Raw genomic sequence first — 26,078 nt, forward strand, 5'->3', positions numbered from 1 at the left:
GTACATATTTCATATACATACTGTGCTTCCATTTATGTGAAATTCTAGAAGAGGCAAAACTAATCTGTATTTAAAAAGAAAAAATAAGAAAAAGGGGAAGAGGAGGAGGAGGAAAAGGAGGAGAAAAGAAGAAAAGTAATTGTATTGGGGGACTAAGATTGACTAAGAACAAGGGAACTTTCTGCATTGAATGGAAATATTCTGTATCCTGATATGGGTACGAATTACACAGGGGCATACATTTATTAAATTTAATTGTACACTTAATATTTACGTATTTTCTGTGTGTAAATTGGGGTTTTTTGAGAACCAAAAATTTTAAAAATCATTAAATTTAAATGAACCTTTATTGGGGGAATTTTTTTGTTGTTATTATCAGGAAATGGGCTGAAGATGCTCATGAAGAGGGCTCTGAAGTTCAAGGATCCATTGCTGATGAAAATGATTAGGAACATTTCCCAGCATGATGGACCAACTAAAAATTTATTTATTGTAAGTATAGTTTTTAGCTTTCTGTCTATTAAAATAGCCTGAGAATTAAAGCTTTAAAGTGCTGTGTCTGGAAATATAACTCTTCCTTAGCTCTTGTCAAATATTAATTCATGACCCAAGTTGGTTTTTCTTCAACTTACTTGTAAGTTTAGCTCCTAGAAATCTCAACCTAAGTTTTAATGTTGTTTTTGTTTTACGAGCCCTATCCCTAACCTTTTCATCCTCACTCAAGTTTGCTTGCCTTAAACCAGTCCACCATAGTCTCTCTTAGCAATTTAGCTCAAGGTTATTAAAACAAGAGAATCACATTTGATACTTTTTCTTCCTGTGGGTTAAATTATTAGATTAGTTCTTTTGCAGAAATCATATTTTAAATTTGTATTAAAATTCTGTTTTATTCAGGATTATGTTGGGGACCTTGCAGCTCAAATCTCTAATGATGAAGAGGAGGAGTTTGTGATTGAATGTTTAGGAACTCTTGCAAATTTGACCATTCCAGACTTAGACTGGGAATTGGTTCTTAAGGAGTATAAGCTGGTTCCGTACCTCAAGGATAAACTGAAACCAGGTCTGTGCTAAGTATTTCACTTCTGCGTAATCATTAAGTTATTTCTTTCTGTTGTGGATAAGGCAGCTAGAACAGTATTTTGTGACCATTATCGTACTACGTAACACATTTTCTTCCCACACCTCTAGGTCTAGCCCTAGTTCCCCTAGTTCGTTTCTTTCTCTCAGAAAGGCAGTCACTAGTTCTCCTCATATATGTATGTACTCTCTTCCCTAACAATATGTTTTTTTAATATTAGTTTCTCTTTCCTATCCTGCCTTCTTATTTTTTTTATCCTGCCTTTTTAAAATTACTAAATACCATCCCGCTCTACACGAGTTCACATGCACACACTAAGTTCTCTGAGGGATTCAAATGACTCTTCTGTTTTCTGTGTTTACATTGTCATTCATTTGTATTTTCCAAGACTTATCTCCACCTCTCTACTGCTCCACCACCACGAACTGTCATCATGGAATGGAATTCCATGAACATGGAATTTTGGAAAAAGGACACAGTTATAAGCGTGTTAAGGATTCATAAGAACTGATTTAATAGCTTTTAGTATCTTTTCTGTGAATTCGAATTTTGGCAATATAAAAGGATTTGTATCAGGACATTTCAATGAAAACTTTCTGTGATTTGACTTTACTAGGTGCTGCAGAAGATGACCTTGTTTTAGAAGTGGTTATAATGATTGGAACTGTATCTATGGATGACTCTTGTGCTGCATTGCTAGCCAAATCTGGGATAATCCCTGCACTTATTGAGTTGCTAAATGGTAAATTATAATTTATCTTAATTTATTTTTGTGCTAATATATAAACAAGTTATAAGTTTAGATTTTTAAATGTGGAATCTGCAATCATGAAATATTATTTATATTGTTGCATTACTCATCTTATAGCAACTTAAATTATATAGTTAGGAAAATGAATTAAATATACCTTTACTGGGATTAGATAGCATAGTATCAAATAGCTTTAGGTTGCAAAGTTAAGAATGTTGCTATAAAATGATTCAAGACCAATTTTACAGACACTACCCTCCTCTTATCAGCCTTGAACAACTAATATTCCACCATTTCTTCTTTATGTTGGGCTTTGTTTTGGTTGAATTGGATCTCCTATCTTGCACAAACCCTTTTTTTAATATCTTGATTTCTAATCAGAAAAGTTTATTTGGAAGCTAATTCTAATGATCATATTCCCTCCTAGATCCATATATAGTATTGTCCTCTAAACTTTCTGCGGTGAAGAAAATGTTCTCTATCTGCACTGTCCAACACATGTGACTACTGAATACTTGAAATGTGGCTGTTGGGACTGAGAACCTGGAGTTTAAATTAAATTTAATTAAAATTAACTAGCCACAATGGCTATGATTACAGTACTGGATAGCGGAGGCCTAGATAGTCTTCCCCTTACCTTTGTTTTGCTCTTAAGGGCCCAGGTTTCGTTTTCCATATTGCATACAAAATTTGTCTGACTCTAATAGTATTTTATTAGGGCCAAGTTCTCTAGGAGCTTGTGTTAGTCTGCTCGGGTCACCATAACAAAATACCACAGACTTGGTGGCTTAAACAACAGAAATGTATTTTCTCATAGTTCTAGAGGCTGGAAAGTCTATCAGGGTGCCAGCCAATTTGATTCCTGGTGAGGTCTTTCTTCCTGGGTTGCATAAGGCCACCTTCTTGTTGTGTCCTAACATCCTCATATGGCAGGCGGGCAGAGGAAGTGGGGGAGAGGGAGAGAGAGAAAGCACGAGCACACACAAGTGCTTGGATATCCCTTCTTATAAGGTTACTAATCTTATGGGATCAGGACTCCACCCTTATGACCTCATTTAACCTTACTTATTTCCTTATGGCCCTATCTCTGAATATAGTCACATTTGGGATTAGGGCTTCAGCATATGAATTTTTGGAGGGATGCAATTTGCTCATAGCAGATATACATTAAAAGTAGCTAATTAGTATAGAAGTTAAAAATACTAATATGGAAAGCTTAAAAAGACCCTCTAATCTCAGTCTTCCCTGTACCAGGTATAATACATAATGAAAAATACACAAGTTGTGAGTATGTATAGCACAATGAATTTTCAAAATGAGAGCTCTCATGTTATTCCCACTCATATAAGGAAATGAAACATTACCAGCACCCTAGAAGTCCCTCTCCTGCCACCTCCCAGTCATTACCACCTTCACCAGAGTGGTTTCCATTTTTCTTTTTATCACCCACAGATGAATTCTGCTTTGGTTTTCAGCTTTTTAGAAATAGAGTCTTGTTTCTTTTCCCCTATGAATGTGAGGTTTGTGTATGTTTTGTACAGAACTATGTTTCTTTTTATTGCTGTATAAATAAATATACCACTATTTTCCCTTTCTACTATTTATTGATAGTAGGGTGGTTATTTTTGTTTGTTTTCTTTTCTAATCTATTTATTTATTTTTTATTGGAGTAAATTTGATTTACAATGTTGTGTTAGTTTCTGCCGTACAATGAAGTGAATCAGCTCTATGTATACCTGTATCCCCTCCCTCTTGGACCTTCCTCCCCTGCTTCCCCCACATCTAGGTCATCACAGAGCACCAGGCTGAGCTCCCTGTGCTATACAGCAGGTTCCTACTAGCTATCTGTTTTACCCATGGTAGTGTATTTATGTCAAACCTAATCACCCAATTCATCCCACCCTCCCCTTCCCCCCACGTCCATATGTCCGTTCTCTACGTCTATGTCTCTATTCCTGCCCTACAAATAGGTTCATCTGTACCATTTTTCTAGTTTCCACATATACGTATTAATATACGATATTTGTTTTTCTCTTTCTGGCTTACTTCACTCGTATGACAGACTCTAGGTCCATCCACGTCTCTACAAATGACCCAATTCCTTTCCTTTTTATGGCTGAGTAATATTCCATTGTATATAGGTACCACATCTTCTTTATCCATTCATCTGTCAGTGGACACTTAGGTTGTTTCCATGTCCTGGCTATTGTAAACAGTGTTGTAGTGAACATTGGGGTACACGTGTCCTTTTGAATTATGGTTTTCTCAGGGTATATGCCCAGTAGTGGGATTGCTGGGTCATATGGTAGTTGTATTTTTAGTTTTTTAAGGAACCTCCATACTGTTCTCCATAGTGGCTGTATCAATTTACATTCCCACCAACAGTGCAAAACGGTTCCCTTTTCTCTGCACCCTCTCCAGAATTTATTGTTTGTAGATTTTTGGATGATGGACATTCTGACTGGTGTGAGGTGATACCTCATTGTAGTTTTGCTTTTCATTCTTCTAATAATTAGTGATGTTGAGCATCTTTTCATGTTCCTCTTGGCCTTCTGTATGTCTTCTTTGGAGAAATGTCTGTTTAGGTCTTCCACCCATTTTTTAATTGGGTTGTTTGTTTTTTTGATATTGAGCTCCATGAGCTGTTTCTATATTTTGGAGATTAATCCTTTGCCGTTGCTTCATCTGCAACTATTTTCTCCCATTCTGAAGGTTGTCTTTTCATCTTGTTTATGGTTTCCTTTGCTGTGCAAAAGCTTGTAAGGTTAATTAGGTCCCATATATTTATTTTTGTTTTTATTTTCATTACTCTAGGAAGTGAGTCAAAAACCATCTTGCTGTGGTTTATGTCAAAGAGTGTTTTTCCTATGTTTTCCTCTAAGAGTTTTATAGTGTCTGGTCTTACATTTAGGTCTTTAATCCATTTGGAATTTATTTTTGTGTGGTGTTAGATAGTGTTCTAAATTCATTCTTTTGCATGTAGTTGTCCAGTTTTCCCAGCACCACTTATTGAAGAGGCTGTCTTTCCATTTTATGTTCTTGCCTCCTTTGTCATAGATTAGGTGACCATATGTGCATGGGTTTATCTCTGGGTTCTCTATCCGTACCTTGATCTATATTTCTGTTTTTGTGCCAGTACCATACTGTCTTGATTACTATGGCTTTGTAGTATAATTTGAAGTCAGCCTGATTCCTCCAGCTCCATTTTTCTTTCTCAAGATTGCTCTGGCTATTTGGGGTCTTTTGTGTTTCCATACAAATTGTAAAATGTTTTGTTCTAATTCTGTGAAGAATGGCATTGGTAGTTTGATAGGGATTGCATTGAATCTGTAGATTGCTTTGGGTGGTATAGTCATTTTCACAATGTTGATTCTTCCCATCCAAGAACATGGTATATTTCTCCATCTGTTTATGTCATGTTTGATTTCTTTCATCAGTGTTTTATAGTTTTCTAAGTACAAGTCTTTTGCCTCCTTAAGTAGATTTATTCCTAGGCATTTTATTCTTTTTGTTGTGATGGTAAATGGGATTGTTTCCTTGATTTCTCATTCCTTGATTTTTCATTGTTAGTGTATAGGAATGCCAGAGATTTCTGTGCATTAATTTTTTATCCTGCAACCTTACCAAATTCATTGATTAGTTCTAGCAGTTTTCTGGTGGCATCGTGAGGATTTTCTATGTATAGTATCATGTCATCAGCAAACAGTGACAGTTTTACTTCTTCTTTCCCAATTTGTGTTCCTTTTATTTCTTTTTCTTCTCTGATTACCGTGGCTAGGACTTCCAAAACTATGTTGAATACGAGTGGCAAGAGTCGACATCCTTGTCTTGTTCCTGATCTTAGTGGGAACGGTTTCAGTTTTTCACCATTGAGTATGATGTTTGCTGTGGGTTTGTCATATATGTCCTTTATTTTGTTGAGGTAGGTTCCTTCTGTGCCCTTTTTCTGGAGAGTATTTATCATAAATGGGTGTTGAATTTTGTCAAAAGCTTTTTCTGCATCTATTGACATGATCATATGGTTTTATTCGTTAATTTGTTAATATGGTGTATCACATTGATTGATTTGCATATATTGAAGAATCCTTGCAGCCCTGGGATAAATCCCACTTGATCATGGTGTATGAACCTTTTAATGTGTTGTTGGGTTCTGTTTGCTAGTGTTTTGTTGAGGATTTTTGCATCTATGTTCATCAGTGATATTAGTCTGTAATTTTCTTTTTTTGTGTGATATCTTTGTCTGGTTTTGGTATCTGGGTGGTGGTGGCTTCGTTGAATGAATTTGGGAGTGTTCCTCCCTCTGCAATTTTTTGGAAGAGTTTGAGAAGGATTGGTGTTAGCTCTTCTCTAAATGTTTGGTAGAATTCGCCTATGAAGCCATCTTGTCCTGGACCTTTGTTTGTTGGAAGATTTTTAATTATAGTTTCAATTTCATTACTTGTGATAAGTCTGGTTATATTTTCTAATTCTTCCTGGTTCAGTCCTGGAAAATTGTACCTTTCCAAGAATTTGTCTATTTCTTTGTGGTTGTCCATTTTATTGGCATAGAGTTGTTTGTAATAGTCTCATATAATCCTTTGTATTTCTGTGGTGTCAGTTGTGAGTTCTGCTTTTTTCATTTCTAATTTTACTGATTTGTATCCTCTCTCTTTTTTTCTTGATGAGTCTGGCTAAAGGTTTATCAATTTTGTTTATCTTCTCAAAGAACCAACTTATAGTTTTATTAATCTTTGGTCTTGTTTTCTTCATTTCTATTTCATTTATTTCTTCTCTGATCTTTATAATTTCTTTCCTTCTACTGACTTTGGTTTTTCTTTGTTCTTCTTTCTCTAGTTGCTTTAGGTGTAAGGTTAGATTGTTTATTTGAGATTTTCCTTGTTTCTTGAGGTGAGATTAAATTGCTATAAACTTCCATCTTAGAACTGCTTTTGCTACATCCCATAGGCTTTGGGTCGTCGTGTTTTCATTGTCACTGTTTCTATGTATTCTTTTATTTCTTCTTTGATTTCTTCAGTGATCTCTTGGTTATTTAGTAGTGTGCTGTTTAGCCTCCATGTATTTGTGTTTTTTACAGTTTTTTCCTGTAATTGATGGGCTATTATTATAAGTAATGCTCCTATGAGCATTCTTAAGCATTTCAATTAGTGAACATATTTACTCATTTCTGTTAGACACATACTTAGGAGCAGAACAGAGTACACATATATTTGGCTTTAGAAATAATGCCAACTACTTTGTTTTCCAAAGTAGTTGTGCCAATTTTCAGTCCCACCAGTAATGTACAAAAGTTCCAGTTATTCTACATCACCAACATATTTTGGCGTACAGCCTCTTTAATTATAGCCTTCATAGTGGTATCTCATTGTGGTTTTAATTTGCATCTCCCTAATAATTAATGAAATTGAGTACCTATTTGTATTTATTGGTTATTGGATATGGCTAATAAAGTGAAGTGCCTATTTAAGTCTTTTGCCCATTTTTCTCTTCTAAATCTTTAAAAGTTTGAATTGTAAATTCTTTTACATAATGCATTTTCATGGTCATCTAGAGATAGTGCCTCCATATTTGAAGTATGTCTACAAATAGTGTATATGTATTTGTTTTGGTGCACCCTTCACACAGCCAGGAGTTTTCAGATTAGAAATAATTAAAAGACCAGGTAGTTGGAAGGTGAAAGTAAAGATAATGTAGTTGGCAGAATGAGAATGAGGATTTTGTGGTGAGCTGGAGAAAGTTGAAACAAAATAATCTGGGTCCTTGAATTGCTGTCCATTTTGATTATGACTGAGAGTTAATAACAGAGCCAGCTCAGTGTTTTACTGTATTTTGATGTTCTCTGACATGTGGTTATCACAGGCAGAGGCTGTATACTACTGTTTTTATGAAATATATGGATTTTCAAGATTAAAACCCTTGGGGTTAAGTGGGGGAACACTATATACCAAGAGAGAAATTAATAAAATTTTAACCCAAGTAGTCTAAGAGACTGGTACTTTGGCAAGTTAGTGAGGAAAATTATTTGGAACAGTTGGACTTTGAGAGGACCACAATTTATTCCACACAGCTAGTTGGATGCTCTGTTGACCTGTAAATCTTTGTCTAACAGATAGCACTGATCTGTTGCCAAGAGTTGTTAGCGGACTATTAGTAAATCAAATTTCATAACCAGTATCTAAAAATTGGATTTCTATAAGTATTTGCTTTTGCCATTACATGTATTAATCAGTGGTCATCCACTATCCTGTTAAAGTCTTCTTTTCATGATAATAAACATTTCTTAATTAGTTTGTATGATTATGTAACATTCCTTTTTACTAGTATAATTGATTGGAACTAAAATTACTTTATTACTTCATACCAATAAGTAAAGTTTAATTTTGTTAACATTATTCAACAAAGAAAAAACCTGTTTATAACAGTCTAATTTCTACCAAAAACTTAGAAGACGTGATTTTTTAAGAACCATTTTTCTCATGTGAGGTCAACATTATAGAGACAAAATAAAACCAGGTATATGTTACAAATTAGAATTATTTGAAGAATTTTTTTATGAGGCACCAAAATAAAAAAGAAGTTCCCACAGTGCTGGTAAGTGTTGCCATGTCACACTGGGGACTTAGAAGTTAATTTAATCAATTTCTTTATACTTGGTGGCAAAAAATAGCAAAAATTACAGAAAAGCACCATTACTATTCCCTTAAACATGTCTTGTTTCTCAGTTCCTCCTAAATACAACCTTTTGAGATGAACAGTCTCAAGTAGTGTGGTTTGGACCCAGAGATGATATAATTTCTCTCTTTAAACTCTTATTTTTTATTTTTATATTTCAAAGTAAATTAACCTATTTAGTTTAACCACAACCAAATTAACTAAAACTTCTGAAAATATATTATTATGAAATTTTTTGACTGATCACCATCATGTAATTTAGAAAAAACACCTAAGACGTAAATGATACAACCCCACCCGTATATTATAAATAATATAAACTAATTGTCCTTTACCTGTCTCCTTGTCACCGTTAGTTTTTCTCATTCTTCATTTTTCCCCTCAATGTTTTTCAATTTTGTATATAATATAGTATTCTTTTATTTGAAGTTTTCTGTTTCTTTTCAGCTCAACAAGAAGATGATGAATTTGTGTGTCAGATAATTTATGTCTTCTACCAAATGGTTTTCCACCAAGCCACAAGAGATGTCATAATCAAGGAAACACGTATCCTTCAATGTTTACCATAGATAATGACACTTCACATATTAAGAAAAGATGCATTTTTAGGTATTTTTTCTTGCAAGTATTCAAATATTGTAGAAAATATCAAGTTTTGAAATAAATTTAGAGGCACGCTATTATTCATAGAAGCTATTTACCCCAAATCAGTATTATATGTAAGGTACATTGGAGAACAATTTTATTAACTTGTCAGGTTTCCTAAAAAACCTAACAAATATCTCATAACTTCCTTCTCTATTAACATAACTTAAATGTCACAGGTTCCTAGGACTATCCTTAGTCCTCTTTTAATCTTACCTTATTCACTATACATGGGAAAACACATCTACTGTTCCCATGACTTCAGCTCCTATGCTACTTATATGCTAATAAGTATTTGATATCTTCGAAACCTCTTTCTTGGGTCCCAGGCATTTGTTGCTAACTGCCACCTGGATGTCTTCCACCTACCTAAGGGGGCATAGTATGGCCTATAAAGCATTATAATTAAATAATATAATATAATTAAATAGCCCTAATTTTAAATGCACTTACTAGCTACAGGACATTGGATAAGTTACTTAATCTCCTTGAGCATCTTACATCTATAAAATGGCCATAATATTATTAAAATAAAAAGACCTCCTATTATTAAAATAAAAAGACCTCCTATAGGATAGCTGTCAGTACTAGTGGATTTAAATCATCTATAATAGTTCCCAACACAGAGAGGTACTCAGAAATTGGTATTTTATCACTATTGCATCCAAAAGGGTATTCAATATTGCTAACATCTACCTCTCAAAAAGTCTACCTTCTGTATTCATGGTCGATAATAAGTGTCATCCATCCAGTCCCTTAGTTGAAAATGTTGTGTCTGCTGTCTCTTTTACTACACATAATTAATCATTCATTTATTCTGCAAACATTTATCAAGTTCTGACCATCTAACAGGTACTGTTTTAAGTGCTAGACATATAGAAGTGTCAGTCCCTGTACTCAAGGAGTTTATAGTCTAATTGGAAGGCTAGATAAGTAAATCAATATAAAATTAAAATCCAGTATAATCAATGTCATAAAGGTATGTACATCAGGCACAGGAGAGGATATATATAAACCAAGTCTGGGAATGTCATGAAAGGCTAGCAGTGGATGTGGTATCTAAGCTGAATCTTTGTGATTTTTGTTTTTTTTCAATTGTGGTGGTCTGCTCATTTGTGTACAAAAAAAAAAAAAAACTGCTTTCAAATACTGCATAAAATCGTTCATTACCCATATGAAAAATCTAAATTGTTTTTTGCATATAGCTCTTCATAACCTGACCTTAACCTATTTTTCCAAAGTTTCCCCTTAAGCATAAGGTTAAAATACACAGTTTCTCTTAGCATACCAAATTTCTCATCATTTATCAGACATTACCCTCACTGTCATAACTTATTCCCTCTTCGTATGCCTTGTCAAACTCAGATGCATTTTTCTCCTTTTTTTTAACCTGACAGTCTCCAACTCATCAAAGATACGTTTATAAGCCGTCTTCTCAGTTAAGCCTTTCTAATCCTGTGCCTACCTTCTTACCATTGGGAGTAATTTCTTTATTTTTCACCTCTAATAAAGTACTTTAAATTACGTATTTATATGCCTGTCTCTACCAAAAGATTTTGAGCTCCTCTAGCTCAAGGACTGGCTTTGTCTTCCTTTTATCCATACCCAAAACTTAACATAGTACCTGCCATATGGTTAGAACTTGTTTAGTCAATGAATTCATGAGTCTAAATGGTTAATGCTCTTTCAAAATTTAAAATTTAATTGGGATACATTTTTATACACTAGGCTATTGCTCAAAACATTTTGAGGCTCCTCTGGTGTTCAGAGCCAATAACACATGCTTTAAGTATTAACATTGCCTTGCTTTTGAGGACAAGTTGAATTTCTGGAACCATATAAGGTCTCCAAGAGTCAAGTCTGATTAAAGCAAGTTTAATTGAGAAATGTTCATTTTCCTAAGGGCTGTCAAAATGCAAATACTACTTTGCTGTAACAGCATCACTAGAGAGAACTCTTTTTATCATAAAGTAATAAATATTTTTAAAATGTGGCTTATAAACTAACTCTCCCAGAAAGATAAATTCGAAATACACTTTTGAGCAATGTTAACATTGTTGGAATAACTTTTCAGCTGTGTTCCATGGAATGTGTTCCTTTAGAATTAATAGTTGCTTAATGAAAAAAGGTTCTGTGATAAATGAGTGGGAAACACTGAGTTAAAGTTAAACAGATATTATTGCTGCAGGGTCTTCTTGGAGCCTTTAATATGCTTTTCTGGGTTGAGAATCTCTAAAAGAATATTTTATGTAGAGAAGATTTATATAACCGCAGAAGTCACTGTAAGAAACACATATTAGAAAACATTAAAGTGAAAGTATAGCTTTTTCTAGGTAACTTCTTTGGAAGACAGCCCCTTGTTTATGTGTCATCTCATAGTGTTTCTTCCTTAGGACTAAAGAAGAATGAAGCGTTTAAAGTACGTACCAAGTGCCTGACACACAGTGAATAAGTGTTACCTCTGTTCTGGTCTGTCTGTTTTAAATGTACTCTCACTACCTTATTACCAAAGCTCACACTATTAAGGCTACTTGTATTTGATTTTTTCTTCTCAGTGTAACTTTCTTTTCATTTTCTCCCAAGTGCGATTTTTGTTAAGCCATTGAATCTAAAGTCAATACTTCTTAAATAGTTATTCTGAAGAATATAACATGTTGATAATGGTGGGAGTGGGAGATAAAAGATCTGCTGAACTAAATTTTTACAAAAGCATCAAGGAATATTAGATCTGATGCTTTAGTCCACGTCTTAAGATTGGATAAAGATTGCTGAAGGGCTTCAGCGCAATATTTTGGTTTTCAAAAAACAGGATTTTTGTTGATGTCAATGATATTTGAGTATGTCTCATATTTTGTAACATAGTTTAAAATTATTATTTAAACATTTCACCATAATTTTAAGCATTTTACTGTGATTTTTCTCTATGACACCAATATACTTAAATATTTTATAAATTTATTTATTTATTGTATTATTTATTTTTGGCTGCGTTGGGTCTTTGTTGCTGCATGCCGCTTTCTCTAGTTGCGGCAAGCGAGGGCTACTCTTCATTGCAGTGCGCAGGCTTCTCATTCCGGTGGCCTCTCTTGTTGTGAAGCACAGGCTCGTGGCACGTGGGCTTCAGTAGTTGTGGCACGTGGGCTCAGCAGTTGTGGCTCACAGGCTCCAGAGCACAGGCTCAGTAGTTGTGGCGCACGGGCTTAGTTGCTCCACGGCATGTGGGATCTTCCCGGACCAGGGCTCGAAGCCGTGTCCCCTGCATCGACAGGAAGATTCTTAACCACTGAGCCACCAGGGAAGCCCTTAAATATTTTAAATAAAATTTATTAGTCAGGAAATCATTGCTTTTTCCAATTTTTTAAGTTAGAAAATCTGATCAACATTATTTGATAAAATTTTTAATGGAATGAAAGAAACTTGACATTTTGAAATGGTTGGTGTAGACTTATTTTAGGTAAATATATGATTTATATTAAGATGTTTGAAATAATAAAAATGGCTCTCAGCACAACTCATAGGAATTGAGAACCAGTGCTATAATAATAATTAATTTTCATATAATCCTAACAGTTTCAACATGAAAAATAAAACAACCCAAATTAGACTAGATCCTTTTAGATTCCCCCTGAGAATTCCTAAGAGTTTCCTAAGAATTTTATTTTCATCTTATCTTTTTTTTTTTTTTTTTTGCGGTACACGGGCCTCTCACCACCGTGGCCTCTCCCGTTGCGGAGCACAGGCTCCAGACGCGCAGACTCAGCGGCCATGGCTCACGGGCCCAGCCTCTCTGCGGCATGTGGGATCCTCCCGGACGGGGGCACGAACCCGTGTCCCCTGCATCGGCAGGCGGACTCTCAACCACTGCGCCACCAGAGAAGCCCTCCAATTTTTTAAGTTAGAAAATCTGATCAACATTATTTGATAAAATTTTTAATGGAATGAAAGAAACTTGACATTTTGAAATGGTTGGTGTAGACTTATTTTAGGTAAATATATGAGTTATATTAAGATGTTTGAAATATTAAAAATGGCTCTCAGCACAACTCATAGGAATTGAGAACCAGTGCTATAATAATAATTAATTTTCATATAATCCCAACAGTTTCAGCATGAAAAATAAACCAAATTAGACTAGATCCTTTTAGATTCCCCGAGAATTCCGAAGTTTCCTAAGAATTTTATTTTCATCTTATCCTCACAAAATCCACGGGTAGTATGTAGAGTAGGTCTTATTTATTTATTTATTTATTTATTAAATAAAAGTTTATTGAGCACCTGTTATATTCTCAGAGCTGGGGATACCATAGTGAACAAAATAGACCAAGTCCCTACCCTAATGGAACTTATATTACAGTAGAGAAAAGAGGCAATAAACACCATATTCTTTACAGATTTTTCTAAAAATGAATTTGAGTGTACACAGATATATTTTTCTGTATATTTTTTTACATTTTAAATATATCCCTTTTATTCCCCCCCAAAATAGTAAGTAGCACTGATGAATAGAAGATCTGGGTTAACCTCTGTCTTTGCCACTTGCTATGAAACTTGATAAAATTTTTTTGGCATTATAATCATTGCCTCAAAAAATGTCATTTGCTTGTACATATGTGCTAGAGTTTCTTGTCAGAAACTTGTGGCCTTTGTTTCAAATAGTTTTAACCAAGAACAACTTTAAGTATTGGAGATTATAGCTTTCTTTCTTCACTGCCTCTTTCAGATCCATTGAGGTTTCTTTATTGATTTGAGTTTTCTTTATTCTTCCCTTTTCCCTTACTTGTTATTTATACATTCCATTTTTTATTTATTTCCATTATTTATCCCTATTCCATTTTCTTTTGTGTTAGTCTTAAAGTTCAACGTGCATTCTCACCAAGTTCTAAATGAATATATCTGTTCTTCTACTTGTAAGTCTAATGTCTCCACTTCCATCGTCCATGTTATTAGTTGCTCTCTAGTATTGTAATTTCACCTCATTTTTAGAACATAAAATTTTTATAACATTTTAAAATTATTATTTTGATTATCCCTTTTTAAAAACCAGTGCTTATTTAGGATTTATACTATGTTAAATAATATAGTATGTTTCCTCATTTACTGTTTTTTCTTGAATTCATTTCCTCTATTTTTCTGCATTGATTTTCTTTCATAATTGATTACATTCTCTTATACTGCTTAGTGAACATCTATGAATAATAAATATATCTGTATCTGAAAATAACTCGTTTGTCCTCTTTAATAATAATTTAGCAGAATATGGAATTCTAGATTTCCAGTTATTTTCCTCAGCAATTTGAAGGTATTTTTCCACCTTCAATTGCTGCCAATGAGAAGTCTGTAGTCTACTAAATTATCTGTCATAAAGTCTGATGACAATTTACTCTTTTTTTCCCTTATAAGTGACTCGATCTTTTTGCCAGGAAGACCAAAGTATGTTTCTGGGTTTTTTTAAAGCCAAGTAGTTTTATTAGAATTTGACTTGGTGTTCATCATCCTTGCTTGATTTTTCCAAGTATGCAAATATAGTCTTTCAGTATATAGTTTTGTCTTTTTTTTTTTAATTTTAGGCAAATTTTCTTGAGTTGTAGTTTATAGTATTTGTTCTGTTGCTTTGGTTGTCTTCTTTAGAATATCTATCAATATTATGTTGGATCTTCTTTGCCTATCTTTAGTATCTGTCATTTTCTAATCTTTTAAATTTCTTTTCATTTTTTAAAATTTTACAAATTTTCTTCTTTTTTACCTTCTGTTTAACTTAGAGTTTTATCTGTTGCTTTTATTTACTCTTGCATTACTATAAACTTAGTTTTTATATATTTGAAATGATTTTTATGTTTATTTTTAGTTATTTCTGGAATTGTTTCTCTGAATTTTCTAATTCTGATTCATATTGTTCTTTCATATATATCTATTGATTTCTTAAATTCTTTTATTTCTTTTTGAAATATTGGCGTTGCAGCTTTCAGCTTTTATGTGAAAATGTCTTATGTTTTCTCTTCCTTATAATAACCATACCCATATATGGGATTTGACTACGATTCTTTTCTGTTGTTGTGCGAAATTTTTTGTATGTGAATTTTTGTGTGAAATTAATTTTTCTGAACTTTTAGGAGGGTCAGGTCAATCAAAGTTTCACAACTATGCAGCTATAGAGCTCCTTCTTTAGTTACTTTCACAAGTTTCATGGTTTCAAAAATATGGCCTTGGATGTTCTGAGATTTACTGGCTCTGTTTTCCTTACCCATTTTTATCTAGTTCTTTTCCCCCCCTTTCTTATCCCTATTATCCATGTTTTTTAAATAAATGAAATATTAAATATTTTTGGTCATCTTGTAGTAATGATTTTATTTTAAAATTTGAAGTTAAATTTCAGATTAACATTTGAATTTAGAGAAATGCAGGATTCTCTAACATGATTGAATAGCTGCAATCTCAAACACAGTTTGTTTCTTTAACCACTTTTTATTTAGAGGCTCCAGCATACCTCATAGATCTGATGCATGATAAAAATAATGAAATCCGAAAAGTCTGCGATAATACATTAGATATTATAGCGGTAAGTAATTTTTCTTCCTACACCAAGTATAATAGTCTTTATTTTGTGGGCGAAAGAGACATTGTACACCTGTTGAGAGCTTTGCATTCAATGTACGCACTGAATTTGAATTTTGGTAAAGTTCAGAAGATGCAATGATACTAAATTCACTTTTTAATTGAAGTATAGTTGATTTACAATGTTGTGTTAATTTCTGCTGTAAGCAAAGTGATTCAGTTGTACATATACATACATTCTTTTTAATATTTTTTTCATTATGGTTTATCACAGGATATTGAATATAGTTCCCTGTGCTATACAGTAGGACCTTGTTGTTTATCCATTCCATGTATACTAGTTTGCATCTGCTAACCCCAAACTCCCACTCCATCCCTCTCTAACCCCCTTGGCAACCACAAGTCTATTCTCTATGTATGTGAGTCTGTTTCTGTTTTGTAGATAAGTTCATTTGTGTCATATTTTAGATTCCACAAAAAAGTGATATCATATGGTGTTTGTATTTCTTTTTCTGATCTACCTCATTTAGTATGATAAACTCTGGGTCCACCCATGTTGCTGCAAAGGACATTATTACATTCTTTTTTATGGCTGAGTAGTATTCCATTGTATATATGTACCACATCTTCTTTATCCATTCATCTGTCAATGGACATTTAGGTTGTTTCCATGTCTTGGCTATTGTGAATGGTGCTGCTATGGACATAGGGATGCATGTATCTTTTTGAATTATAGTTTTGTCCAGTTATATGCCCAGGAGTGGGATGGCTTGATCATAATGGCAACTCTATTTTTAGTTTTTTGAGGAACCTCCATACTGTTTCCCATGTGGCTGCACCAGCTTACATTCCCACCAACAGTGTGGGAGGGTTCCCTTTTCTCGACACCATCTCCAGCATTTGTTACTTGTAGACTCTTTAATGATGGCCATTCTGACTGGTGTGAGGTGGTACCTCATTGTAGTTTTGATTTGCATTTCTCTAATAATTAGTGATGTTGAGCATCTTTTTATGGCCTGTTGACTATCTGTATGTCTTCTTTGGAGAAATGCCTGTTTAGGTCTTCTGCCCACTAAATTCACTGTTTAAACGTTATTAAGACCTTTGGCTTTCAACTTTTAAGTATAGGCTCCTTACTTAAAGAGGTTTTATACATATTCAGAGTTTTAGGTCTGGTCTAAATGCCATGTCAGAATCACTTGTTTTTCAGAAAAATTATTGCAGAGAAGCAGTTTTGCCAAAACTCAACACAGTCAACTTTGCAGTTTGGCCATTACATTTTTTTAATAAATCTTATATCAACTATTTTTTCAATTCTTTGATAATTTTTGTTGTAGACATAGATTTGTTTTATAAGTTGCTTTGGAATGATGAAATACCCCCAAATTTTAATGTTATTCATGACTTTAGAAGTTTTTAAAGTATATGTAACTGTAAGAATTCGATCAGAGGGATAATCTGAGCCCTGGATTAGAAACTTGCTCACTGTGCAGACTTTTTTTCAGACATTGTGCTGTCCTTCTGCCTGGACTTGACCCTTGTACCTGGGATGTGCTAGATGCTGGATTACTTTGAATATTTTTCTCACCTATGGTATACACACATGCACAACCTACTTCCTTCTTTGGACTGGATTTACACTGTTTATTTTGGCTCATCCTGTAAAAAATTTCTTGAATATAGCCTATACAGTAGTTTTTCAAAGTTTTACTTAAGTGTTTTAAAAGGATCAGAATAGCAGTTTAAAGAATCAATTAACACCTTCCTTGAAATCCTCTAAGTTGACATTTCTGCTAGTGATTTCATTACAAAGTCAGATTACCACCAGGTACTTTCTGGTCCATTTCATGCATTTTATTTTAGAAATTCATCTTATTTGATTTCATCCGTTTTTTTGGATTTGACAAAATATATCATTACTGGTTTAAAACTAAATCTTTAAACCATTATTGGCTTAAAACTAAATCTTGACATTTTAGCTTTGATATCTAAATTAAAATAGGGAAGCTTTATGTATTAAATCATTGCTTCACCAAGATGTTTCATACATATAAGCCACTGATCACAGGGTTTAAGAACAATATCATGACTCATGTACTATTTTCTAGATCAGTAATGTCATTGTATATAAAGTATATAGTATAAAAGTAAGAAACTTCTTAAAGTTCTATATCTGATTATCTTACCTTAAGCAATGAGGAAAAGAGAGAGATGTCAGTCTGTTATGAATTACTTTTATCATACTTTTAAAATTACCTTCTTTTGAGAAAAAGTAGATGGAAGGTAAAAATATGTTTAGATTTATGTATTAGGTATGTTTGGTTTAGAATACAGGCTAGTGATAGTTCCAAAAGGCCAGCTTAGTCTTATAAAAATATTTATTGTAAAATGTGAATTTATTTGTCATAAGATAAAGTTTTCATTCCCAATTATTTCTAAGCTCTGGGCTCAAGCCTCTCATTTTAAACAGGAGTTATCAGGAGTTATCTCCACCCTGTGTCTTCTGTCCTAGCTCTCTCTTTCTCTCTAGAATCAACATTTTGAAAAAAATGTCTACATATTACTTCCTTCACTTCTTCACTTTCCCATCCTCCTTTCTACATTCCCCTTTCTCCTTTCTACCAATTCTTGCTTCTGCCTCCATTACTGCATTGAAGTGGTGCTTACGAAAGTCACCTTGACCTTCATTTTTCTAAATCCAATGAATATTTTTAGTCTTCATTTTACTTCGTTGATCCTACCCTCCTTGCAAGAACTTATAAATCCTGGTCAGAGTTAAAATATAAAATCACAAAGAAAATTATTTTAGATTATTACATTCATAAAAAGCCTTGTGAATAAGAGGACTTCCAAGAAGAATCAGCAAAATGAAACTGGTGATACGTCAGCTAGCTCTGTCTGGTTCCCTAAGATGCTGTCTGATCATGTGAGTTAGTATAAAACAAATTTGAACAAGTAATCTGAAAGTTCACCTAATCTCTCTATACCTCTCTACACTGGACTTACAAAGTAAGTATTTGATGTGGTGCCAAGTAATTTTAGATTGTTTCATTTCATACTTTGTAAAACTTAAGTCTAAAAAGATACTCAGAAATACTAGAGTTGTTAAACTGAGAATATTTAAAGATATTCACATGTGAATTATTCATGTGATCTGGAAGTCCTATGCTGTGCTACTCAACTGAGTCATAGTCATAGCTGAGGTTCTTAGAAGAGAAGGAAGTAGTCCAATACAGCTGATAGGTGGGCACCAGACTCTGGAAACATCCCATGTTCTGCTAGAAGAATGTTTTTTTACCTTTCTGCTATTATACACCTTGTAGGATTCAAGGCCCTGGCTCAATTTTATCTTGGTAATAGGAAACTGCAACACCAGGGGCAGCTTCTTCCCAAAACATTTTTCTTCCCTTGTCAGTTGAGTAGGGATTCTGATCTTAGATTAAACTTTTGGCCTCTATGAAGTGGCAACTTGATCCAATAGAGTATTGCATTTAGAATACAACTGATTCTAGTTCTCTCACCTGCTGAATAATCTCAGGCAATTTATTTAACTTTTTGAAGATTTAGTTTACAGTGACACTTCTGAGGATTAAAGAAGTTAGAGAAAATATATATGAGCATCTGCCACATGATGGTCCCTCAATATGTTTTGTTCAAACTAAACCAAAATTCACACCAAGTTGTGAAGTTTATATGTAGATTAAATATCTGGATCAACGTTTCCTTTCCTTAGTACAGTTAATTATTTATGTTATTTTCTGTTCAACTTTTAAAATGATATGGGAAGATAATCTGTTCACAGTTTGGATTTAAACTCTGGAAAGTTATTTGGAATATATATATTTTGGCCAGACATATTTCTATTTGTAGTTTACTGTAAGATTGTCCTGAAAAATGGCTGAATTTGGCACTTTAAGACTTCATGTCAGGGAAGTTAACAGAATAGGTCAATTTACTGAAAGGTGTTGATTGGGACAGTGTAGAGAAATAGGAAGCTACCTTTGCTAGTGTAGAAGTGCCCCATGTGTTAAATTACCCATGTTCTGAATCTGTGGTGACTAATTTGGATTTGGACTCAATTTATCAGACCAAACCAGACTAACCTCAGACCAAAGTTATACTGGTTTGCTGGGCCTCATTTGGAAGAAATTTGAGGAGTGGGGCATTTTAATGCATCAGTAAAAAGACAGCTTCTCAGGTCCACTTGGGACGTAGCTGCCATTCTTTAGTTCTTTGAGCTCAGACTCTATTACTGATCACGACGCAGGGTGTTATTTGCTTGTCCCAAATCTTTTTAAAGAGTAAAACAAGAGGAAATTGACTTAATTTGAAACAGGAGAAACTTTGATTAGACACAGCAAAGATGATGAAACACTAGAAATAGGCTGTCAAGGGAGAATGTGAAGTCTGTCCAGTTAACATTAGTAACAGCTAAATAACCAACTTTCTAAAATAGTTTGTTAGAAACCTGCCTAAAATGGAAGTAGATGATCTCTTAAGACTCTTTTTTACCTCTAGATTTTGATTTCCGAGTATTCTTGGCATGGCTATGATCAAAAAAATACAGAAAGAGTGGGAATATTTGTAGCTTAAGGCAATTTATCTTTAAGAAAGCAAACTTCTTGCACTCAAAACAAACATCATGGAATAATACCAAGAAAAATTAGATGCCTTGCAAACCTTAGGGAAATATGCCCTCTGCAGTAAAGTATTCTTTCCCCAAATTATAGAAATGTTACATTAGTGATGAAGTGTTTGATGTATTTAGGCCCAGGCCCTCAATTGGTGAATTGAAACAGATATGTGTTCATAGTACTCTTTGTACTGTAGAGGATTACATGTTTGGTGATGCAGTCTCTGTTGCCTCATCAGCAAATTGTTGCCTGTCTGACTAGGCTTTGCATGTAGCTTTGGGAGGCAGGGAATGGGGTAGCTGCAGAGAGGAGAACGGAGGCCAGGAGAGAGGAGCCTAGCTTCCTCATCTTCCAAGGGAATTATACAGCAATTGATCATTGCCTTTTCTCTTCCAAGACTTGAAGATCATCAAGGGAAGATCAGAACCCTCTATACATAGAGAGCTTCTAAAAACCCAATTAGATTTTTATCCCTCAGTCCTTCCTCAGCTTTGTATGAAGTATTTGAGAACCTCAAATTCCTCCCCAATTAGTAAACAATTTCCTCCCCTGACATTACTGGGTTGTCAAACATTTAATACATGTTTATTAAGCACATACTGTGTTCCAGACAACTAAGGTTGACACTGGGAATAAAAAACAACACGAAGTCTCTAGAATATAAAAGTTTACAATCTAGACACCAGGATACTGTCGTCTAGACATGAACTGGCCTTTTAGGAGCAGTACTACTACATGGGCTGTCAATAGATATTCTGTACTAATGCATTGCACATTGTATCTACAGGATGTTTATGGAGAAGGGAATGTACCTAGGTTCTCTGGTAAAATACTGATGTCTGTTGCCTTCTAGCCAGCCACAGGCCTACATGTGATTTGATACTAACACAGGTTTGTGTCACTAAGATTTTGAATGGCAGCTTTTTCTCTTTTAACTGTTAATTTTGATCATTGGCAAATTGTGTGTATTAAAATAATCTGGAATTATTTTAAACTACGAAAACAAGGTGCTATCTTCATTCTAGGATAGACACAATTATATTTAATAAGACTGGTATATTGAAGTGAGATAAACTAATGTAGGTTTACATGTAACCTCTAAGACATCAACTGTCATAGTCCCCTCAAAAATTACCAGGGGAAGCCTGTGTCAGACAGAAAAGGTGGATTTATTAATAATAAACGTCTAGCAAAGGAGAAAACTTTTTAAAAATATCTTATAATATCTTTTTTTTTTTTTTTTTTTTGTGGTATGCGGGCCTCTCACTGCTGTGGCCTCTCCCGCCGCGGAGCACAGGCTCCGGACTCGCAGGCTCAGCGGCCATGACTCACGGGCCCAGCCGCTCCGCGGCATGTGGGATCTTCCTGGACCGGGGCACGAACCCGTGTCCCTTGCATCAGCAGGCGGACTCTCAACCACTGCGCCACCAGAGAAGCCGTAAAAATGTCTTATAATATCTTGAAAGGGAAGTTATAGAGAAAGTTTCATAGGGTTAGGATTAGCGTTAGCTTAAAACTCAGGTTATTTCAGGACAGGATTTCAAAACCATGAATGGGTAGGGATTGGTAAAATGGGTAGAAGGTTTTTACTTTTAATTGGCTTGCAGGTTGGTTATGGGCACAGAGCGGGGATTTTCAAGTGAGTTGTTGACAGAAACTTCTAAAATGTTCTTTCCAAAGCAGGTGGAGTTGGTTCTTGCTTGTTCTACAGTCTTGGCAAATTTTCATTTCTCAGATTTGTAAGTTTGATGTTAATTTCTCAATTCCATACAGTCAAATTGGGCTTCGTGAGATAAACCCAGTTGGTTTTAGTGGTTAGCCCTCTTATGGAGTTCATTTTTATATTGCATAAATCTGAAAGGCAGAAATTTAAGATATTTTTCTAGTTTATTAGAATTTACATGCATATATATATATATATATATATATATATATGCATGTGTGTGTATTCCCTACCAGTATTATGCATGTTACTTTATTGCTTTTTTAATTGTCAGCAGTTGGATTAAAAAAAAAAAGCATGGTATGAACGAAAAGTCATGATTCCTTGCTTAAATAAATTTTATTTAGTTATATCTTTTACTCTGTGGACATGATATTTGAAATGATATTACACAGATGAGCCTCCTCAGTGCTTTAAACAGAGGTTGAAGAGATAATTGTACTTTGAGGTCTGGTTAGAAAATGCCATAGTCAAGACTAAAGGGCAACATTTGAGACAGTACTATTGAGAAACAGGTAGTATGTGCATAAAAGTCAACAACTCTATTATGTATGTGTGTTTAATTATGTATTAGATAAATATAGATAATATATACATATCATTGGGAGAAGTATTTTCTAAGCTATAAAAGGCATCTTTTTAGCAGCTACTACCTTAATCTTAATGAGCAACTAAATTACTCTAGATCTGCTTTAATTTAGTATGAAGAATTGTATTAAATAAACCATATTACATTCTCAATTAGGGGGCAGCCACGTTAAAGGAGAAAGGAAAATCTGTTTTCCATCAGTTACGTTAGAACACAAAGCAGATCTATGTAGCTCTGTGTTACCCTGTAGTGTGTTAATCAGATACAAGGTGTGACGGAAGCCAGTGACAAAGAGTTTTCCTGATAGTGAACAGGCTCTGATAATAAGCTGGTTAAGGCTTCATAATGTTTCAGTGGTTTAGTAGTAAACAAAATGATATAGGACTTCAGAAAGGATGGCACATTCCATATAAAATCAAACCATACTTTCGTGACACTTTAGAATTTATGAAAACTAGTGCTTAAGGTCATAATGTCAGGAGCTGAGAAGAAAATAAAAGACAAAGCATGTGTACCTTTAAATACAAGACAAACTAGAGTCCCAAAGCAAGGATATCAGGGTGTACTCCTTGTGAAAAGAAGCATTTCAAAAATGAAGAAAAAACAACTATATTCCTAGAGTATTTCCACAATAGCTTGATAAATTTTGATGACATTTCTTGCCTGTGTTTGAGCTATGACATCCCTGAATTCCCGTATCTATTTTCTGATACTGAGGGGGCAGTGATATAAGAGGGAAGTAGGGATTTGGGGGAGAGGGGTTAGAGGGAATTGCTTTTAATTGATATATGTTGAATTTATTAAATTTTGATACAATATTCATTTAGAATTGCTATGTAATTTTTAAAAGATGACCTCTGTATATTGCTATTATTCTGCAGTTTTGGGGGATAGTTATTTCAACAGCTTTATGAGGTAATGGTATTAATTATAGATTTGTATTTGAGGAATTTTAGAACTTGAATAAATCTTAGATTTGTTTCATTTTACAATTGAAGAATCTGAGACCAACAGATTTTAAAATACCTTTAGAAGGTTGCATATTTCTGTTAGTATCAGAACTAGAAGGAGAACCCAGGTCTCTTGGCCCTTATCCAATGTTCTTTGTATTATACCATACCACATTATTAGTGTCTATAAATTCAGACTCTGAGACACAAAGAAAGTATGACTTTGCCAGGGCTATTAAACTATACTCACTGAGCATAGATACAGAAGATAGCTGAGACTAGGGATTCCAGAATATGCTGGTCCACTGGGGCATGATAAAGCTTTCACTGGTTTTCACTAAAATGGAAAAGAGAGGGAAAAGAAAAAAGTGTGTGTGTGTGTGTGTGTGTGTGTGTGTGTGTGTGAAAGTGAGAGAGGAAAGAGAAGAGAGAGACCAGAACTGGGGAGGAGTTGTAAATGTAAAGTTAAAGTATTTTAGTGTTGGGAAGGTATATCTTTATTTTGAGATCATCTTTCTCACATTTTTAGTCTTAAAATGGCCTTTCTTTTATAAAACAATAATAGTAGGTGGAAGTTGATTTACATTTAATATCAGTCCCACAGATTTACTTTTTTAAAAAAATTAATTTATGGGTTTCCCTGGTGACGCAGTGGTTGAGAGTCCGCCTGCCGATGCAGGGGACATGGGTTTGTGCCCTGGTCAGGGAAGATCCCACATGCCGCGGAGCGCCTGGGCCCGTGAGCCATGGCCGCTGAGCCTGCGTGTCCGGAGCCTGTGCTCCACAACGGGAGAGGCCACAACAGTGAGAGGCCCACGTACCGCAAAAAATAATAAATAAATAAATATATTCATTTATTTATTTATTTATTTTTGGCTGCGTTGGGTCTTCATTGCTACACGCGGGCTTTCTCTGGTTGCGGTGAGCGGGGGCTACTCTTCGTTAAGGTGTGTGGGCTTCTCATTGCAGTGGCTTCTCTTGTTGCAGAGCACGGACTCTAGGCATGCAGACTTCAGCAGTTGTGGCACTCAGGCTCAGTAGTTGTGGCCCGTGGGCTCTAGAGCACAGGCTCAGTAGTTGTGGCACACGGGCTTAGCTGCTCCACGGCATGTGGGATCTTCCTGGACCAGGGTTCGAACCCATGTCCTCTGCATTGGCAGATGGATTCTTTTTTTTTTTTTTTTTTGCGCTACGTGGGCCTCTCACTGCTGTGGCCTCTCCCGCTGCGGAGCACAGGCTCCGGACGCACAGGCCCAGCAGCCACGGCTCACGGGCCCAGCCGCTCCGCAGCATGCGGGATCCTCCCGGACCGGGGCACGAACCCGTGTGCCCTGCATCGGCAGGCGGACTCTCAACCACTGCACCACCAGGGAAGCCCTGGCAGGTGGATTCTTAACCACTGCACCACCAGGGAAGTCCCAAGTCCCACAGATTTACTTTTGAACCTTTCTAAAATCTAAAATTCTTGGGACCACTGTCCTAACCTATTAATTCACTACGGTTGATAAATAGATCTTCAACATCCATAAGCTAAAATATTTAATTTTCAAGAAATATGGAACATAAAAATCAGTGTTTCAGAAACATAAAGATGAAAAATACAGCATCATATAGCAAAACTGTACTATCTTTTTTGATTCTAACCAATTTGCTATTAAGGAAAAAGAAATGAAAATATTTAAACAAATATTGCATTCCTCATAACATCCTTCATTCCAAGATGCTACATTTGGTAAATATTCGAATACCTGAGGCTGCATTATCACAAACTAGAGCAAACCTTTATGGCACAAGTATAATATCTTAATAATGTTTTATACTTAGCCTCTAAATTTAAAAATGCATATTTTAAAACATCCTCCAAAGTTAGCTGTTAATATTAGAATTAAGAAAGTCACTGAAAACTAGTATATACCAGTATTTATTGTGGTTCTAGCTAAGGTAAAGATATTAGGGTATTTTTTCTATAATTTTCAACTTTCAGTCAGGAAATAGTTTTATAATGGAAATAGTTTTATAATCATAAAACTCCAAATGTTTTCAAAAAGTCATAACTGCTTGAGACTTTAAGGCCTTGATACTGTTTGGTCAGGGTTTTTTGCCATTTTCTTTCCTATGATCTATAACAAAAAGCTCGCTGTATTTAATGAGTCTCAAGGCCATCTTTTGTGAAAACTCCACATGTCATTGTAGTGGATTCATTGTAGTAGGAATCTGTAATTGTTGGATCTTCTGCAGAACATAATTTTCTGTATCCTAAATGATTACTCAGCTTGGTATAGAATAACATATTCTGTTTCATATTTACTGAGGGAGAAACTTCTGTTTTTGTTTTTTTTCTGAAGAGCTGAGAAGACAACCATAGTTGTTATCCAGTAAACAATAATGTACGTGTTACTCATTATGTTAGTCATAGAAAAGTAAGCCTGTTGTTTTATTGTACAAAAATACTTAAAATAAGAATAAAATTATCTTTAATAAAGAAAA

At 34.7% G+C, this 26,078-nt stretch overlaps 1 protein-coding gene across 3 annotated transcripts in view; it reads left to right on the plus strand.

Annotated features, from left to right (window-relative positions):
• Positions 1–26,078, plus strand: part of KIFAP3 (kinesin associated protein 3) — a 158,072-nt gene that overhangs the window by 92,813 nt on the left and 39,181 nt on the right. For all 3 annotated transcript variants that reach the window (XM_027086349.1, XM_027086351.1, XM_027086350.1), the window contains 5 exons: positions 380–492; positions 895–1,060; positions 1,695–1,820; positions 8,946–9,044; positions 15,614–15,699. In XM_027086349.1, coding sequence (XP_026942150.1) covers positions 380–492; positions 895–1,060; positions 1,695–1,820; positions 8,946–9,044; positions 15,614–15,699 — 590 coding nt within the window. The remainder of the gene's footprint in view (positions 1–379; positions 493–894; positions 1,061–1,694; positions 1,821–8,945; positions 9,045–15,613; positions 15,700–26,078) is intronic.

This window comes from Aethalodelphis obliquidens, unplaced genomic scaffold (genome assembly GCF_003676395.1).
Source record: "Aethalodelphis obliquidens isolate GAN/ISIS:26980383/991018 unplaced genomic scaffold, ASM367639v1 scaffold55, whole genome shotgun sequence".
NCBI lineage: Eukaryota > Metazoa > Chordata > Mammalia > Artiodactyla > Delphinidae > Aethalodelphis > Aethalodelphis obliquidens.